The 19,568-nt window shown below is 38.0% G+C and overlaps 1 protein-coding gene across 1 annotated transcript; it reads right to left on the bottom strand.

Moving 5' to 3' along the window:
- Window positions 1-159: 159 nt before the first annotated feature.
- Window positions 160-18,393, bottom strand: dcbld2 (discoidin, CUB and LCCL domain containing 2). The gene is made up of 15 exons (XM_079881263.1): window positions 18,060-18,393; window positions 15,233-15,457; window positions 14,476-14,613; window positions 11,764-11,815; window positions 11,611-11,683; window positions 6,778-6,911; window positions 5,644-5,684; window positions 5,223-5,438; window positions 5,012-5,136; window positions 4,409-4,556; window positions 4,199-4,327; window positions 2,979-3,072; window positions 2,815-2,861; window positions 2,622-2,735; window positions 160-2,538 (listed from the first exon to the last, which is right to left on the bottom strand). The coding sequence occupies exons 1-15, from the start codon at window positions 18,163-18,165 to the stop codon at window positions 2,165-2,167; spliced, it is 2,016 nt and encodes a 671-aa protein (XP_079737389.1). The 5' UTR covers window positions 18,166-18,393; the 3' UTR covers window positions 160-2,164.
- Between the last annotated feature and the right edge of the window lie 1,175 nt (window positions 18,394-19,568).

Below are 19,568 nucleotides of genomic sequence, written 5' to 3'. Positions count from 1 at the left end.
TATGTTTGGACTGATTATCCATCAAGTTGTTTGGTCTTCAAGTCAACCACAAAAAAAAAAAAGATATAAAAGACAACTTGGCACAGAGAGAATCCTATTATAGGCAAGAATGTCGGCATCCTGTATCTTGCTCTTTAACCTTTGACCACTAAAGGTTCACCTTTCGTAAAGGATCCACTAGGACAGTGTAACCGTGGAAGCAGTGCATGCTTGGTAGCTTAAACTTGACCTGTTAGTGGTTTGGGAATATTAAAACAAGACACATCAGCAGGAAAAAATGGATCTTTGCATGGCACAGGTTTTCACGTGCATGACTAAAGATATATCTGCATAAATGTGTATGCGCAGTCATGCACAGAGGACTTTTCCATAGAATTTGAAAATGCAGCACCAGCACCATTGCTGTACCATTTTTTTTTTTTTTTTTTTAAACAAAGGCATTGCTATTTCCTGTGCTGAATAAATGTTTGTCACTCAGTCCTTCTTTAATTAATTCAGACTTAACTAAATGATGCAAAATCAACAAAAATCTGTTCCAAAACCTTGTGAGCTGCCAATCAAGGCATTACAGTCATGCTCCAAATGGCAGGCTTTACTGCAGTGACATCAATGAAAAAATTAATCCAAGATGGCGGATGAGTGGGGACAAATGTTCTGATGATTTTAAACAATCAATCACATACGTCTTTCAATACTGAAATGTATTAATAAAAACTAGTTAAATATAAAACTGAATATTTTTATCAATATTTGTGTGTACAATGTATTTTTGTGCTGCTTAGAGTACTGAGGTGTTAGCTTAGCAACATGCTAACATCAAACTATAAATTGTGAGCAGGCGAGTTGCTGCCTATCTAAAGCATGACATCTAAAGGCTGGAATACACTACATGCTTTTCAAATCTGAACAAGTTTTAAAATTTTAGGCATCATATACTTATTGACATGGAGTCATTCTGAACACAAACTCAGAAAGCAGAAACGGTTGCCTCGTTGCTAGGAATTGCATGACAAATAAAAACAAAAATCAGCTCAAAATATCCTCCAGTTTGATATCCTCTGACTGGATGCAATTAAAGTCTGAAGCTAAAAAAAACACATCTGTGGCTAAAAGCTAAAGTATATATTTTTTCAGTACCTAATTTTGTTTGTCCTAATGTGGATTTGCACATTTTGGGAGCACAGAAAGCTGAAAGACTTTCTTGACTGTTGTCATTGCTCATCTCTTTGCATAAGCAAATGATGATTTTCATTATTTATTTTTCTATATTATTTAAAACATAAGTATTTTTGTTGTGGATGTCCCAATTGGGATGTAGGATTTGCACATTTTAGAGAGTTAAATAATTATATTTTGGTTGCATTTGTAAGTTAATAAAAAATATGTAACTGAACTATGAACTAAAATAGGCATAACATATCAATATTGATCACAGGCCCCTTTATCTAATAAAATTGTAAATGTATTGCAACATGTTATGAGGTATCAGTAAATATCGTATTGCTAGCTAGGAGAATCAATGTCAAATGTACTCCCTATAAGTTGGTATACTGCACTATTAAGGCAGCTGTCTATTAAGGCAGTACAAAGCAAGTTAACTCACTAGGTTATGGAACAGAAGTAGAGAAACCAGTATGTGTTGCTATGTCACAAAGAAGGCACCTATGTAACAGCAGAATACAATCCAACAGTGCAAAATGACAGTGAATCACAGTGTTATGAGAGTGTTTGTCGATTAATTTGAAATTTGATCATTTGTTATTCTGCACAAGGGCGGTTTTGATGAAAATATCTTTGCCTAAGGGGGAGAAAATGTGCCTGACAATGAGCGATCGAGATGAATACATCTCCGCTCTCAGAAAAATGCACAGATATCTAAAGACTCACAGTTTGATAGCAGAGCATAGTCACATATATGCACTCGTACACACACATTTAGACGCATGAACACACAAAACACCCACCAAACACAGTAGTGTAACGAGATCTCTGCTGTTCTCTCTCTCCTGACATTCCTTTGTGTTATTTCAGTGATAGGACTTGCGCGGCGCACAATTTGAGATGGCTAGGAGCGGAACGTTTGCGCACATTCTGATCTGCAGATTTCTAGGAAAGGTAGTGTTCAGCCGAGGGTTTCCAAAAGGGTCCACTCTTCTGTGATTGTTCAGTCTATTTTCTGACACGGTGCATTGTGGGTATTCTGTGGTACTTGGTACAACTGTCCTTCTGTGGGTGTGGCTTGATCAGATGTGCTCTTGGGTGTGTCATAGGCTGAGCTTGCTGATTGGCTGCTGTCTGTCCGAGCCTCTAAACCACGGCCCCTGAATGGTAGAGTGCCTCCTGATAGGTGGTTTGCCCTGTCGATCATGATTGGCGTAGCGTATTCAGTGCCAGAAGCAGGAAGGGGCTCAGCGTAAGCATGGTAATGTTCCGGGGGAATAGGTGCATCATACTCGGGGGCATCGCCCTCTTCAGGTTTAAACGTTGACCTTTGTCCGAGAGAGGCCATGGTACCGGTGACAAGCGGTTGGGCGTATTCTAAGCAGATGGGAAAGGCAGAAAATAGATTGTTAAAGGGTTTGTTGGGGAACATAAATCTACAAGTTTGTTTGTATGTGTACCTGCAGGCTCCACTCGGGGTCTCTGGTGGTCCACTCGGGCTGTGGAACTGTAACGAACACAGTCGTCTCCATCCAGCTTAGAGGGCAACAGCTGTTTCATACTCTTCCACCACACTAAAACACACATTTACACACATTTAATAATTCATGTAGGGGAAAATGCATAAGAGGAAACAAGTGAGAACAGACGCACCTGTGCGTTCCCAGTGCGGAAGTTCATAGGTCACCTCTGGGCTTTTTCTGTAGGTTTGAATTTTTATGAACAACAAGGTTTTAAAAGGAGGCTGGTGATTTTTTTTTACTATTCAGATACCAAATAATTTCAGATACCTAAACGTTTAGCTTTTTTTTACTGACCTGTTCTTCCACAGCCACGAGCACACCATCACTAACACCGGGGTTGTCAGAACCAATACTAATACAGGGACCAACACTGCCACCAGTGCCACCTCTGCAACATTTACACAGCACATTAATGACATTAATCTAGCGTTAGAACGGTTCAAAACCCTAGTGAGCTGCCTACCTAGACAATATTTTTAGGCATCATAAGCATGCTCCTGACATAAAGGCTATTCCAGTTAAATGTTACATCTGATAACCAATATTAAATATTCAAATGTATACAATTGTGTCTAAAATAAAAATGAAAAATAAAACAAAATTAATTGTTTTAAATGCTGCAAAGTGAATTTTGGCATCATAACATTATAATATACAGTATAAAAACAGTATATTCAAACAAACTGGATACAAATGGAGATTTGTTAAAGATTAAATTTAACAGTGTTATCAAATTATTAATGTTTAAAATATTAAGTGACAAAGTTAATGGCAAAGGTAATCTAAAGGTTAAATTGGAAAATAAGCATTTTTTAGCATAAGCATAAGCAAAAATTAAATGAAAAAAATAATATCGGTGCCGATATATTGTGCATCACTATCCAATATCTAGATAGCACTGCTTGTGCCCTTTGTGGATAAGGCAATCCCAGAAAACAGTTCAGAAATTTTCATGCAAGATGACATCGATTTAATGATTGATTATATTGATTATAAATATTGTATTCAGTACTAAACAGTATTGATAGATTGATTCAACCAATTAAAAAGGGACAATTTCACCCAATTTTTTTATTTTTTATTGTTTACTTTGAGTTTTAACTTGGCAACATACTAAAATAAGACTGTTGGAATCAACTGTAAAACCTAAATCAGTGCACTTCATATGAGAAGCACTTTTTGTGTGAAAAGCGAGTCTATATAAAACATCTTAAATCGGTCATTTATGAACACGTTTCAAAAAGAACACGTTTTGCATTCACTGCGCTGCTTTTCCATTGTTTTTTCTATGTAAACATGCGCTAGATGGACATGTTTAACACCGTTCTAAAAACCTGGTGCTCAAGTTCAAAGTAGTTCAACTTTTAAAAAACATGACCCTTTTTCATTTCACAGCCCTGCATCTTGCATTTTTAAACAAATGACCCCTTAGAAAGTAGATGTCATTGCCTAAATATACGGCAAGGCAGCTCACTAGCACATATGTTAATTAACTTAATAAACAATGCTTTTACCATCATGAGAGTGCGGAGGCATGGTGGTGTTTCGGATGTTGGGCGTGTGTGTCGTCCTCTCCTGCAGGGGGGGCACTGTGCTTTTTCTGCGAGGGGGAGGAGGGGCTGGATGGAAGATTCTTGGCCTCGCTGACCAACAGAAAGAGATCCAATCATGTTTAGCATAGCTACTTGGCCAAATCGGAGACAGATTTCTCAGATTAGTCTCACCTGCATGCGGCTGGCAGCCCAGCAGCTCCATTTTAAGAGCAATCCTCTGGTGCCACTGGAAGGGACATATTCTGATAAACCGTGCTTCAATTGGAGGAATAAAGTTGTTCCGTACTTCCTGGAAATAGTTGGTGTTGCCTTGGAAAATCTGTTACAGAGACACAAGGACACATTGTCTTGGCAACAAAGAACATTTGGCCTCAGACCAAGGTCCATCTTATTTACGCCAAATCAATGCGCTTCTCGTTAAGCTCTCTGACAGTCGATGGACATTCATTATTAATGACCACAGAGTGCACTTTAATTTCAGGGTCCTTAAACCACAGGAATGTAAAACCCTTTTTCCTGGAAATATACAAACAGTGATGTCATTCTGCAGCAGTTAGAATACGACAATACACACACACACACACATATATACATGCCTATATACATATATAAAATCAAGGTGGTAGATGGGACAAGTCAAATGTTGATAATACACCTAGCTAATTTGATACTTAAAAGAAAAAGTAACTTTTTTTTTCATTTTACCCAACATTTGTATTTTTTAGGTGTATTACAATACTATATCCTCCAGAGTACTAAGGAAATCCTCCATACCTTGTTTTTATCTGATTCCACTTCTTGATAGGGTTTCCATTGCCGTCCATCATGGCTAAATAACACCTCATAGGATGAAATGTAAAACTGATATTCTGGGAGGGTGGAGCCAGTGGTCGTAATACCTGAGAAGTACATTCGACTGAATGATCAATCAAGACATACAGTAGATGAAAACACTGATCTTTTCTCTCTCATACACAAACTCTACCTGTTATTTTTTTCTCTTTCTTCAGGTCCACTTGAATCCATTCTTTTGTGTCGCTGTTGGCTGCTGCCCACGGGCGTCCCGGTGTTTTGAGGCGGGCCCCTGTTGGGCCCCAGACGGTGGGCTCCTTTCCGTGACCGCCCCATTCCCACTCCGACGAGGCTGTGATCTGAGAGTCGCTGACCACCCCCGACTCCAAACCCAAAGTGCCATAGCAACCTTACAGAGAGAGAAAATGAAAGTTTCTATTATTAGATCATCAAGGTGTAGGTCATTTCTATAGAAGTGACAGGAATAAAGAACAAACTTCTTTATTAAATCAAGTTATATAAACTTTTTTTTAATCTATTTTGGTTTCTGGAGAGTACTGCACATTCAAAAAATAGAGAAGACAAAAAGTTTTATACATTACTGATTCACTCACCGCTAGTCTTGAAAGTAAAAAGGCTGGGGGAGAGATTTCCACTGTAAGAGGGAGAAAGACACAGAGCTATCATTCTGTCTACCAATCAAATATTACATGGATTGACACAGGGCTTTCATTCTGTCAACCAATCAATCAATTTATTACACAAATGGGAAAAAACTCAACCAAAGAAAGGAATCAAACTAGGTTTGAATTTCCAGAAGGAAATACCAGTGCTTGCAAGGCAGAAAAATGCTTTAGTAAGTCTAGGTTGTGGGCTTCGATTCAGTTTAAATGAAATGCTGCATCAGAGATGTTTTGCACACAGCATGATTTGTACCTGAGAATAAACACGATTTTTGCAGTGTAGACGGCTATAGAAGGTTGCAAATAAATGCATCCAGTATGCAAATGTTAAGCTGTCACTTATGCTGTGTTCACGTCATGTCGGAATTACCATAATTACCAGGATGACAATTTAGAGCAGTTTGGGTCCTCTGATTCAAAGTATTTGTTTCTATGGCAACAAACGATTCATAAAGCCAAGATGGATCCATGTGCTGCTTTGATGTTTATGACAGTACTTAATCATTAATTCACCTCAATACGCTCTTGCGAAATAAGAGTGCAATATATGACTATAGCTTTCATAAAATCTTGTAAAATCATAAAATGCTTGAAAGTACAAGTTCAAGAAAGACCGATGGTTTTTACTAGTTAGAAAACTTGACTAATTCCATAATTGTAAAAAAAAAAAACATAATAGATAATGTATGTATGTATGTATGTATGTATGTGTGTATATATATATATATATATATATATATATATATATATATATATATATATATATATATATATATATATATATATATATATATATATATATATATATTTTTTTTTTATATATTTATTATATATATATATATATATATATATATATATATATATATATATAAACATAATATTTTCAGAATAATGTTTCCTAATGCAGAACCCCTGCATTAAGCAGTTCAACAGAATGAATTTGCAGAACGAATAAGAAAAAAGTTTAGAGACATTTCAAAACTGCAATGCCTTGCAAGCCCAGTAATCAAATTAAATAAATTTTCCCATGAAGAAAGCAAGCAAGAATGCAAATGGGCTACTCACGGCACAGATGTCACATTGTTAGCCAGTGAGCTTTCGTAGTGTGGGATGCCTTTGCTGCTGACCACACTGATTTGCCCCCCCAGAGTGTTGGAGACCACACCCGCATGAATACCGGCCAGACAGAGTGGAGAAGACTGCAGAAAGAGACGGTGAGACATTAAGACAGCTGACACTGATTCACTCACCTAAAACCCACAAGCTGTGACTTGGCATGATGAGGTCACATCCTTGAAGCAGAATTGCAGTGGTATCATTTATGCCACTATGATAAAGAATGATGGATGAATCATAAGAGGAACTTCTTGCAGAGTTTAGACTGAGTTACACACAGAGTTCTCAAAGGCCACAAAAACATTGTAAAGTTTTGGGAATGACAAATGTGTATACAATGCTGCTCAAAGGTTTGGGGTCAGTATGATTTTTTTTTTTTAAAGAAATGAATGCTTTTATTCACCAAGGATGCATTAAATTGATCAAAAGTGACAGTAAAGACATTTAAAATGTTACATAAGATTTCCCATTTCAAATAAATACTGTATTTTTGACGTTTCCATTCATCAAAGAATTGGAAAAAATGTATTGCAGTTTCCACAAAGATATTAAGCAGCACAACTGTGGACAATAATAATGTTTCTTATTGGGCAGCAAAATTTTCATATTAGAATGATTTCTGGATGATGAAAATTCAGTTTTTCCATCACATCATAATATTTCACATTACTGTTTTTACTCTTTGATCAAATAAATGCAGCCTTTGGTGAGCATAAGAGATTTCTTTAAAACATATTTTATACTTGCCAACCCCAAACTTTTGATTGGTAGTGTATTTACGGGAAAGAAACTCATTAAATTATCTTTCAGTGTGTGCTGTGTACAGAATAAATGAGTCGCTCTTATAACCTTAAACTCAGGGTTACTGCAGATATTGTGAAAACCATAGTAACATGTAAGGTGTTTTTCAACAAACTAACTTTAGCAACAAGAAACATATTATTATTCTGTAATTCTTAGTAAACTACAGCTGACAAATGTACCAATTAGTTTTTGTTAATTAAAGGAATAGTCAACCCAAACCTTAAAATTGTGTCACCCTCATGTTGTTCTGCATGTGGAACACAAAATAAGATAAATAAGATGTTTTGAAGAATGTTTCAACTGTTTGAAAAAAACTAAAACAAGATTGGACCCCACTGATTTTTCTTGTATAGACTTTTTCAAAAAAGAAGAAAGTTTCCACTGAAGAAAATTAGTCAAACAGGGTTGCAATGACATTAGGATGAATAAACGATGGCAATTTTCTTTTCTTCTGCTCTTATCATTCATCTACTTTGTAGAGTTGTTTAAGAAAAAAAATTGGTTGCCGACATGAATTTGTGAATTCTTATGTTGTTGTCCATTAAAGAATCATGTCAGATGCAATTTGGTATTGAGATTAGGTTTCAGTTGTGAATGTTGACAATACAGTGTTATTCTGCATGCATTTTGGGGACTATTGAAGAAGAATAGCAATAAAGCTTGCCAGAAAATTCAACTCATTTAGCAGCTTATGAGGTGACAGGAAATGTACCACATTTGCCATCTGCTGTGGCAGCACATAAAGGACAAAATGCAAGTATCATTTACACACCTAATGTGCACCGTTCCCTCAATTTTGTTGAATTAGAGCTTAAAAGCTTCATGTCTTTCTTAATAAGTTGTCTGTGTCCAAAGGATGCACAATTAATCAAATAAATAATCAAGACTGCACACTTCAGTTAAGGCTGAAATGTCTGTAGTGCATGTGAAAGCAATAGAATCAGAGGCATTTAAATCAGTTTTATAAGCCTGTCAGAAAGAAAAACACTCCTAATAAACACTTTTAAACAATCTGATCCACAGATGCGCGTTTTATGTTTCACTTACATTCACGGTGACACTCGAATGCACATCATAGTGAAATCACGACTTCCAAAACTCATAAGCAGGAGGACTTAAAGCACTCAGAAGAGAAATGACAACTGCATCTATCTGCAATGTGTACATGGCCAGAGCCACTTGCTGCCTGGCACTGGAATAATAGTAAAATTGCTAGTTTAAAAAGGAAAAAAAAAAACAAGGCTGATTATACACACACACGCACACACACACAGAGTTGGGACTCCAAACCAATAAGAGACCACAAACACTAGACAAACTCTCAACACCCACACACACTAGGCAAACTCTCAACACCCACACACAACGACACCGCAAACACACACCACTTCCTCTGGGCAAAATAAAACACTGCTCTGACCACAAAAAACTCGGCACACACACACACACACACACACGTTCGCAAGGCGTCATATGGGCCCCACACTAATTCTGAGGGTGTATCTGAGCTGAGAAACAAGACTGTTGTCAGCTGGTCTGCATTAGAAAACCATTCAGCCAAACCTGATCTAACATCTCCCTGAGAAACACACTGTCATACACACACAAAAACACGCGCACATACATCCAAACACACAGACGCGCATACCAACACGCCCCTAGGAGACCAAGAGCTCTGAAAAGTGACACACAGAATCATTTACAATGACTTAACTTCAAAAGAACGCCTGCTTCTCGCTCTGTCTTTCCCTCAAACTCAACCACGTTCAAGCTTAAAAACACGCTCTCAGAAGACAACTGCCTATTGTGTTCAAACCGATAAATTCACATGTGAAATCATCCAGTTTAAAGCAAACAGGAAGCATTAAAGCAATGATGAGGTCATCAGAAATGACCTAATGTACAGATAAAACAGTGTGTGGTCACTCTTAGAAATATTCTGCTGTTAAATGCAACTGCAAGCATCTTCAGCATGCTTTTGCTGACCACCGACAATCATTTTGACTTAATTTTTTAAAACATTTATAGGCGATGCACTTACGATGGAAGCCTGATAAGAGAGCAGGCAGAAACGCTAAACTAAATAAGTGTTTAAAATATGCTATTGCTTTGAAGTATGAGCAAATAGTTAAACATTACATGATATAATCGCTTATCTGTGCAATTGTGCAACCTCAAGAGCCTGAAAGACCATTTTCTGCAGCTACCAATGTTTTCAATGACCGACCTTTTCTAAAAAGATGCAGTTTACTGAAGAAAGAATGTCTTAATAGCTTCTCTCTTGCACCACATTAATACACATTCCTTATGGAATGAAGGACAATTTTTATTAACATTGCTGAAGAATGTAAAGAATTCAGATGGAACATTTTCAAACATTGATCCAAAGAGAATAATTTACTTTGAAGAGCAATAACTGAATCACCACAGTTAAAGAGGATAAACAAACCATATAATGAAGAGGCAAGAGCACCCACACTTCTTGTGTCCCTGAGCGGTGTCTGGTTTGTCCGAGTCAGATATTTTCAGTGAACTCAATGACTCAATCTGGTCGCAGTGGTTCTCAAATTGAGAGCTCACTGGAAGAGAAGATTATCAATGAATAGCGGCTTAAAATGTCAGTCGTTTTCTGGTACAACTTAAGAAGACTTGGAATATAGTGCATAAGTCAAATGGAGCACTTCTAAAATGTCTTTAGTGTGCTTTTACTTCATTTTTGAAGCTTAAAAGCTTCGACCCTCATTCAATGTAGCGGCATGAAAAAGAGTGACTAAAGCCCAAAGTATGCTTCGGTTTTTAAGTGTATGCTAGGGTATGCGTACAGTGCATGTGGCGTGAATTTCATCATCAGCATAGTATGCTAGTATTGCATGTGCACAGACAGATTCTTCTAACTGCGAATACCCTGTACGTTCAGTTCGCATGTGTGCCTTAATTTCTGCACTAATTAGGGGACGGGGGAACGGAACAACAGCAACAAACTACACAAGACCACAACGATAATTGACGCCCGCGTTGACAAATGGTGTGAGGAGAATTAAGAGATACAGACAACTCTAGTTTAAAAAAGTACATTTGTGTCGGCCATTCTGGAGAGAAATAGCACAGACACTGGTCAAAGATAAAGACTTTCAAGTGTGCATGAGTCAAGAGTCCGTGTTCGCGCACACTATCAAATGCAGTGTTCGGCTATTAAAGACTGCATGTTCGGCTGTACACATTTTTTTTGCGTTCGCGACAAAACTGAAGTATATTTTAGGCGTAACACATTATTTCTACAAATTAGTTTGTCCACAAGTTGGCAACACTGGCCCAGCCACTGTTTCACAAGTAGTAAAAAAAAGAAAAGAAACAGAGATGGAACAACAACAAGAGGTACAACCCACCCAGGACCGCAACAAAAAAAAGATTAGCGATAAAGTGAGGGGATAATACACGCAATTCAGCAGTACAACTCTAGAGTACAAAGAAAGACATTTATCACTCTTAACTTCTGGAGAGAAATAGCAAAACACTGGACAAGGATGAATACTTATACTAGTGTGTGTGTGTTGATCACCTGTGTTTGCACACACTATCAAACAGAGTATACTTTGAAAGGCTGCACGTTTGGGTGTATGCTCATGGTCACTTTAAAACTGAAGTATACTTTGCATTTAGGGATAGTTCACCCCAAAAATGTGTCATCATTTACTCACCCTCATGTTGTTCCAAACCTTCATGAGTTTCTTTCATCTGTTGAGCACAAAGGAAGACATTTTGAAGAATGTTGGTAACCAGACAGTTGACAGTAGAAGTCCATGGCTACCATCATCTATTTGGGTACCAACATTCCTCAAAACATCTTTTGTGTTCAACAGACGAAAGAAAGTCATACAGGTTTGGAACAACATGAGGGTGAGTAAATGATGACAGAATTTTCATTTCTGCCTGAACTAACCCTTTAATCCAACATCCACTCAATTGTGGAATACTTACGTCTTTGTATCCGTGTGGTATGGTTCCCGAAACCTCTCCGAAATCAGTCAGGCATCCAGCAGGACAGAATTTACTGCAAATGCAGGTTGGGAAAATGAGACACACATACGCAAGAACATGCGCACACACACAGACAGCTATAAATGTGGGTACCTGAACTCCGCTTCACTGAAGTGCTCTCCTTTCTCCAGACAGGTGATGAGGTCTGAAAGATGAAAAAAGAGAGACGCATTTGATAAAAAAGCACATTAGATGGTTGCCATGGTAACTATTGATTAATGTCATCCTTCCACACAAAGAAAATATGCAGCCATTTGTGCGTGTGTGTTAAGTGCACACTGGCCATTCAGTAAGTGGTGTAACATATTGGTGTATTAGGTTTCATTTTTGTGGATAAAAGCCTCTATCTGAATGAACAGATCAATACCAACTAGATTTTCATCCGTTACTTTTTTTGAAGAAAAAGTGAGTGGTGCAAAATGTCCTGCCACAATTGTGTATGACTGTGTGAGCGCATCTAAGGTTCAAGGTATTTTGTGGTTTTATTGTACCCATTACTCATACCCACAGCATGGATTCATCTGTCTCTTTCCTGACTCATGGGAAATATGATCTCTCTCTCTCTCTCTTGCGCACACACACACAGTCTCTCAATACTGCGGTAAACAGGTGTAGCTCCCACATGGCAGTGTGAACCCCTGACCTCAGACAGCCCCAGAGGTCAAAGTGCAAATGTTATTGTTAAGACACATCCAACACAAGAGTGCACAGCTGTGATTCCAGAGATTTGGAGGTTCAGGATGCGCCATGCTGTAAAGAGCACCTTCACAAATGTGCTTACACTGAAGTTTCAACAATCCCAAACTGAAACTTTCCTGTAGCATTAGACATTATTATTAAATAACTAGCACTACTTTCTCTCATGCTTAGAGTTCAATCACATCACTAATTGAAAAAATCCAAATGTTTGCTCGTTTTTACGTGTACATAAAGGTATGTGTGACGTACACAGCTATAATATTTTAAAGCCTTAAGTATAACCTACAATAGTATGTGCACAGTGCATGTAACTAAAATTTCATTATTAGCATGTAATGTACACACACAGGCAGATTTTTCTCACATATGTTCCTTGAATGTTTTTTTTGACTAATTAGTACTAACACACAATAGACCCAGCCTACTGTTTCACCATAAAAAAAAAGAAACAGAGACGGAACAACTAATTATTGGAGACTGACTCTGCAAACATTGCTCAGACTCTGAATTATGCGTTTCTATGGCAACATTATTAACACAAAAATCAAAAATGAATCGATTGTAGTAATCAATAGACACAACCACAATGTAACAAGCAAGCGTTCCACAAAGATGCGAACGCTTCTTCCAATCTCGAGTCGAATCTCATAATAACTGTGGTAATTTCAACATGCCGTGAACGCAACTTATGTATTCTGTATGTATACGCTAAGCATTCGCATTAAAGCTGAAGTATACTTTGGACTTCTCTAAATACTAAACTTAGACATCAAGACATCAATGCTACAGACATGGATGCTATTTTTCTTCATTCAGTGATCAGCGTATTTAACCTAGGTGTGCTATTACTTATAATTGCTTCGAGACCTTGACTTGGCTTGACTCTCTAAGCAATCTGACTTATGATTTCCACCTAATGTAAAGATGAAAAATCCTAAAGTCACTGAAGGAGGGACCCGAGCCAAAACTAGGGACAAAAATATGACAGAAACTCAGGAGTTGGCAAGCAAGCAACCACCTGGCAACCGCCCACAACTCCCTAGCAGCATGGCATCCACTTTCGCACAGGAAAGTGTTCACATTTGTAAGAAAGTGGAAAAAATCTAGTTGCTTGGATGCATTTCCATTTCTGAGACATCTTTGCACAGTATGACATAAGAACCAACGGCCATTACATCATTTCCATGAATAACTTTAAATTATTGACGCATCTGTTAAATGAACCGCCTGTCATTCATAAGCTCTCAGGACGCACCCTGGAACCAGGAAAAACCCTAACACCCTGAGAGTCAGAAACATACTCCTGAAATAATCAGTTTCACATGATGTCCGTCACTCTCATCTGGATGGACAAACACACACAAAGTTTCCATAGCAGCTCTTTTTAGTGTCCCGAGACATCCAAGCCTACTTCAACAACATACAAATCACAAGCTTGCACTTGCACACATACACTACCCTTTAAAAGTTTTTTTTTTAAAGAAATTGAAATTTTCTTCAGTAAAACCACATAAAATTGATCAACAGTGACTTTTGAACTTCCTATTCATCAATGAATCCAGAAAAAGATTTCACTGTTTCCACAAACATATTAAGCAGCACAACCATTTTTCAACATTGATAGTAAGACATGGTTCCTGAGCACCAAATCAGCGTATTAGAATGATTTCTGAAGGATCATGTGACACTGAAGACTGTGATGAACAATTGCCGAAATAGAAAGGCAATAATACTAATCTTATTCTAAAATATTTTGCTAACACATTTTGCACCTAAAAGAGTATGCACTTCAAATCTCTTCTCCCAATTACAACAGCACCATAAACTGCAGTGTATGTTGCTGAAAGTTCCAGGAATATGGACTTAAAGAAAGACCTAGTTTGTTCAGTAAACTACTGTTTAATAAAACAACAACAACAACAAACAGCATGGTTTGTTTCCCCCCCTGCTGTGCTGATAGCATACCAAACCGGGGTACGTACCGAACCATCATTTTTATGTACCGTTCCACCACTAGTAGCCTACATGGTCTGTATCTACACCAAGCTTTGAAAGAGGTGAAGACTATCAATAAATATATAAAAAAATCTGTTCCAGAATGGTTACCTGTGTGCTGACTACTGGTGTATGAGAGGAAGAGGCCACGGCCGTTGTTGTGTGGTCCACTCATGAACTGAACTGTGACCCGATGCCCCTCCGACTCTATGACAGGGTCTCTCCCTTCTCTCCCTCCACAAAACTTCACTGCAGAGAGAGAAATGAGAATGATACTCAATTTCCATTTACTTGGCAACAATCTGTACATTAGTGGACATTTTTGTTGCCATTACCAAGACCCTGTTTACACCCATTTTTAAAGTTGATATGAAAAAGAAATTGTATACATATTTTCTTCCATATTCTGATGTATATTAGAATGAAACTGCTTCTTGAACAAGAAATACTGTAGGGCATGACTTGATTTTATCCAGTGGGAATCGATTGGATCATTGTTGCTTGCTAATTGATGCTATCTTGTGGGTGCGAGTTAATATTTTAGCTTAAAGATTATAAGGGCACATGAATTTTGATATATAAAATCTATTGTGCACAGATAAAACATTATTAACAAACATTGCAGTATTCCATTAAAAAAATAATAATAGTCAATTTTGATTTCACGGTGACTTTAACATCAGTTTCTGGCAATTTTTTGGCAACAAATGTTATTATTACCAGGTGTAACAGGCCTGTGGATCACAAAAGTTTTGAAAAGAAAAATAAGTTTTTAACCTTCTCTCTCCATTTGTATTGGAAGTACAAATGAGACTGAGGACCAGGAAAAAACAACAACAACAAATGCACATCCATAAGTGTTTCTCACCAATTTCCGTTCGTCCTGGTCCGATGCCATTATAAAGTCGCAGGTAAGAGACCTGGCAGTTGTTTGTATCGATATCAAGATCCGCAATGTGCACAAGGACTGTGAGTCCAGCGGTCACGCTGATTTCCCACTCACACACGGAGTGCGAGGGATAGGACAGAGGGTACCCCAATGACGCCAGGCTCCCACTGCCCACACCCAACACAGTGTGTCCACAGCCGTCCCCTGAAAAACATCCAGAAACGATCAAGCACCCTGCAGAGCTCAAATTCAAAGGTACTTTATATATATACATCATGCACCGTGATCTTAAAATGTTATTCCAAGGCAATTCAAAGAATACCATTTGACAAACAGAAAGTACCCAAATTAAGAACAGATATTTTTTTTGTCACTTAAGACTTAAACTTCATTTGGTGAAATGTTTAGCTTGGAAATTGTGTAAAAGAGCTCCTTGTTGAATCTCTAGAGGGGAGAAACAGAGAGACAGAGAGATGAGATCGCATTGCATTGCAGCTGCTTGCGCCGCCTGTCACGCGTTTACACACCGAATGAAACTCAGCTTGCGCTCTTGTTACGTAATCCTTGCTGGACAATATTCAGACCCCCGGAGCAAAAACAACAGCCCCCTCCACACACACATACACCTCTAGACTCAATGTTTCCCTCAGCTTTTCTGCACCCACACAAACCTTACATTTACAAAGTGTTATGCCCTGAACGCACTGTCAGCTAATTCAGATAACAGTCAGTATGAGAAACTGGGGCTATTTGTCACATATTTCTCACATAATGAGAAAATTTCTCATTAGTACTTTTATTCAGCAAGGATGCATTAAAATGATCAAAGTGAAAGTAAATATATTTATAATGTTACAAAAGATATTGTCCTATAACGTCCTGTTCATCACAGAATCCTGATAAAAATGTATCACGGTTTCTACAAAAATATTAAGCAGCAGTTTATTTAACAAACTTTGACCTTTTGTGACAATATAACAATATTAAGGGCATGGTAGCCGATTTGTTCCAGAAACATTTTTCGTTATGCTGGTTGAAAGTCTCTTCACATCCTGATAGCAATAACTAAGTTAAGTGGTCTAAATGTAATTATGTGTATATATCTCATCTGTGGAAGGCGTAGGACCATAAAATGTTTATCCGATCATTGCAATATATATGCAATAGGCTAATACATTACAATGTCCAAATCGCATACTCTCTTGAGTAGGCACTTATTTTGAATATGTAATTACTTCACGACCGCTAAAAAGTAAGTTCTATACAGTACGAATGTGTGTAGTATGAATGTAATCCAGACGTACTACATTCGCCATGTTACCTTTACCAGCATCAGTTACATCGCTTCACTGCCATTCATAAATCCTCTCCCGTGGCCTCATGGCAAGTGGGTCATCCGGGTACTTTTTGCCTACTCTTTTATTGGTAATGTGAATTCAGACATACTTCTTTTGTCACATACTGTTTTTTGCCTACTATATAGTAGGGAAGTATGTCATTTCAGATGCAGCTGATGCCCTTCCTGCCTGTCAGCGTATGCATTTTCATACCTCACATCACACATCATCATCAGCGCATTTCATGCTAGACAGACGTCAATCACTGAGCATGGCAACCGAAACAGCAGCAGTTCCTCCTGAACCAAAACAACGAGCTTATGCTGCGTTCAAGCCATAACTACTGTAACATGGAAGAGATGGAAACCCGTAACCTGTTATACTCAGAGCGAATCGTGACTCGGAATGATGCGTTTCAATGGCAACACTATCAACGCTGAAATGAATCTGCAGCAGTCAGGTGGTACAGGTCAGTGCTCTTTGAGTTGTTTATGTACATTATTATTGTAATGTTATGTGCTTTGAGACATGAGGTAGTTTAATGCTGTCTCTCGTGGCGGTTTTGTTTTCTCCCTGCTGTACGCATTCATGTGTTTTGAAGGAGGCGAGGCTTTGTAGAGCGCTTTGAAGGGAGGGTGGGATCTTGTGCTTTCAAAGCTATCTCACTATTGCTAGCCTCTCCGAAAATTACCTACTCTACCTTTTAATGGCTTTTTTGGGGGGTTTGGAGAAAAAGAAATCTAGTAACAGTAAAGTACATGACAAACCGTGTGATATCAAAATGGTGGCATCCATGAGGGGGCAACTCACTCCATGTAGAATCAAACATCTTTATCTAGAGGACTGATATCCGTAGTCTTCAACTTGTGTGAGTGAGTATATTTTTATGATATTTCGCATAAGTGCTGTTTTTGTATGTGTAAAACTAATTGGCAAAAACTTACTGAGTTAACTTCAGATTACACGAGAAGGATTACATCTGTTAAAAAACACATACTGCTGTTAAATGCAGCAGGCTGACACTGGACAGCTCATGAACTCACTACATATTTGGGAAAGCAGCGAGGGCAGCGCGCGGCCCATGTCAGGCGTTGCGTCATCACGTTCTTCTGTTGCTCCAGCTGTAGCACAGCAACAATGTAAGAATGCAAGAATGTACGCGCAATTATACAGCACAAACTCCGTTATTTCTAGTGTTTACCCATTTGATTTATTACAGGTTCAGTCCTGCTAGTCTTGGTTAGTTACTGGTGTGGATTAGTGTCTGTCTTGATCGAACACACAATTGTGATTATTCATGAACCGAGCCTGGGTTTGAACCTACAACCTTTCAGATACCGCTATACAGCACACCACCCCGAGAGTTTGTTGTGAAACCACAATCGGTCCCAAACCCAGAGGTGGTGAAGCAGTTTATGAGAAGTTTCCCAACTCATAAAAACTTTAATCCCCATCGGAAGATCACGTACCCTTCTGCGCCCGCGAGCTTCTGGCACCGAGGAGTACGATGAAGACGATCAGGATGAAGACCGCAGCCCCTCCGGTCCCTCTGCCCACCATTACCGACGCGTCCATCCCAGCAGCCTGCAGTCCGAATGCATAATGCAAAGGTGTCCTGATCCAGCCGTGCGCGTGTCACAGTCCCGATAAGCGCGCGCGAGGGACCGTGTGTGTGTTTAGTATCTGGATGGTTTTATTGACGCTTCCTGAACTCTTGCGGCGCACGGTTAGAACAAACACGGGCTCTTCATCCCCCGATCTAATACACGACTTCCTCAACTTCCGCTCCTCCCACCACACAGCGGCCCCTAGATGGGAATTCTGTGGTATTCCATACATTGTTGTGGATAAGGAGTGATAATGGTTTGTTTTTGTTTTACAGAAATACTCAGAACAAAATGTCAAAGTTATTCCGGAAATAAAAACACAAGTACAAGTAAATTATTAAAGCTGAGATGTTACGATGATTGTAAAAGCTAAAAAAAATAAAATACATTGTATATGGCCTTAATATGTTATTTTTTAGGCTATGGTTTTACTAATAGGCTACTAATAATCACAATAATAATAACTTTGATGATTATGATTAACACTGTAGAACAAAATACATACAATTTGGCATTTAACGTTTACTTCAAGGAATTAATTAATTATTTTTTATTTTAACTGTCATTGATCTACTGATTTGTCATATCAGTCAGACAAAAAAAAAATGGTTTTGACAAAATAATCATATTATGAATATCACACGTCTATTAAACAGCAGCTATTTTGTTTTTCTGGTTCATCAAATATCATGGTTGTACACATGATATAAGCAAATTTAGTCCTACCTAAGGCTGAAATATAGTAAGAGAACCTTCAGTATAAAGACAGACACAACTCTGAAATATAAAAAAAAAAGAAAAAAAAAAAAAAAGAAAAGAAGAGGTAGGCTATTTAACCATCTTTTGGAAATGTAGAAATGTTTTGTTTAATGATACTTGCTTATATTTCTGTTTGATGCAGAGCTATAATTGAATCTGTTTGAAGTTCTGAGACTAAGTCACTTGGTGGCTTTATAAATGTCCAATTTCTCAAAAAAACAAAACAAAACAAAAAAACAAAAACGGAATGAATAGACTGAATCTCACATCTGTGAATATGACATTTTTCTGAAATGATTATGAGATCAGTGGATTGGAGGTTTAATGTCACATTCCCTTGCAAATGAAAATGTGATGTTATAGTGTAACTGAGAGGAAAGCATAATACTACATTTCAAGCTTTCAGTTTCTAAGAATCAAAGCATAATTTTAGTACAAATTCTAAGTTACTTCAATATGAAAACTGTCAACCACAGCAAGGATACCATGAAGCAGGCCTACAAGTGTATTTTTCATACAAAGTAGAGTTTAAAATAACACCAAAAGTGTCATAATCTCTATAGAGTGGTTGCTAATGATAAATAGTGTGTCATCTTAATAGAAACATGGACT

Source organism: Squalius cephalus (genome assembly GCF_949319135.1).
Source record: "Squalius cephalus genome assembly, chromosome: 9".
Lineage (NCBI taxonomy): Eukaryota > Metazoa > Chordata > Actinopteri > Cypriniformes > Leuciscidae > Squalius > Squalius cephalus.
Note: the sequence above shows the minus strand (reverse complement) of the source record. Positions and strands in the feature narration are given on the sequence as shown.

Coding starts and splice junctions, on each gene's coding strand:
- dcbld2 (XM_079881263.1), bottom strand. CDS start 18,165: ATGGACGCGTCGGTAATGGTGGGCAGAGGGACCGGAGGGGCTGCGGTC. Junction 11,816..14,475: donor CACCAGTAGTCAGCACACAG/GTAACCATTCTG, acceptor TTCATCTTTCAG/ACCTCATCACCTGTCTGGAG. Junction 5,439..5,643: donor TTTTACTTTCAAGACTAGCG/GTGAGTGAATCA, acceptor TCTCTCTGTAAG/GTTGCTATGGCACTTTGGGT.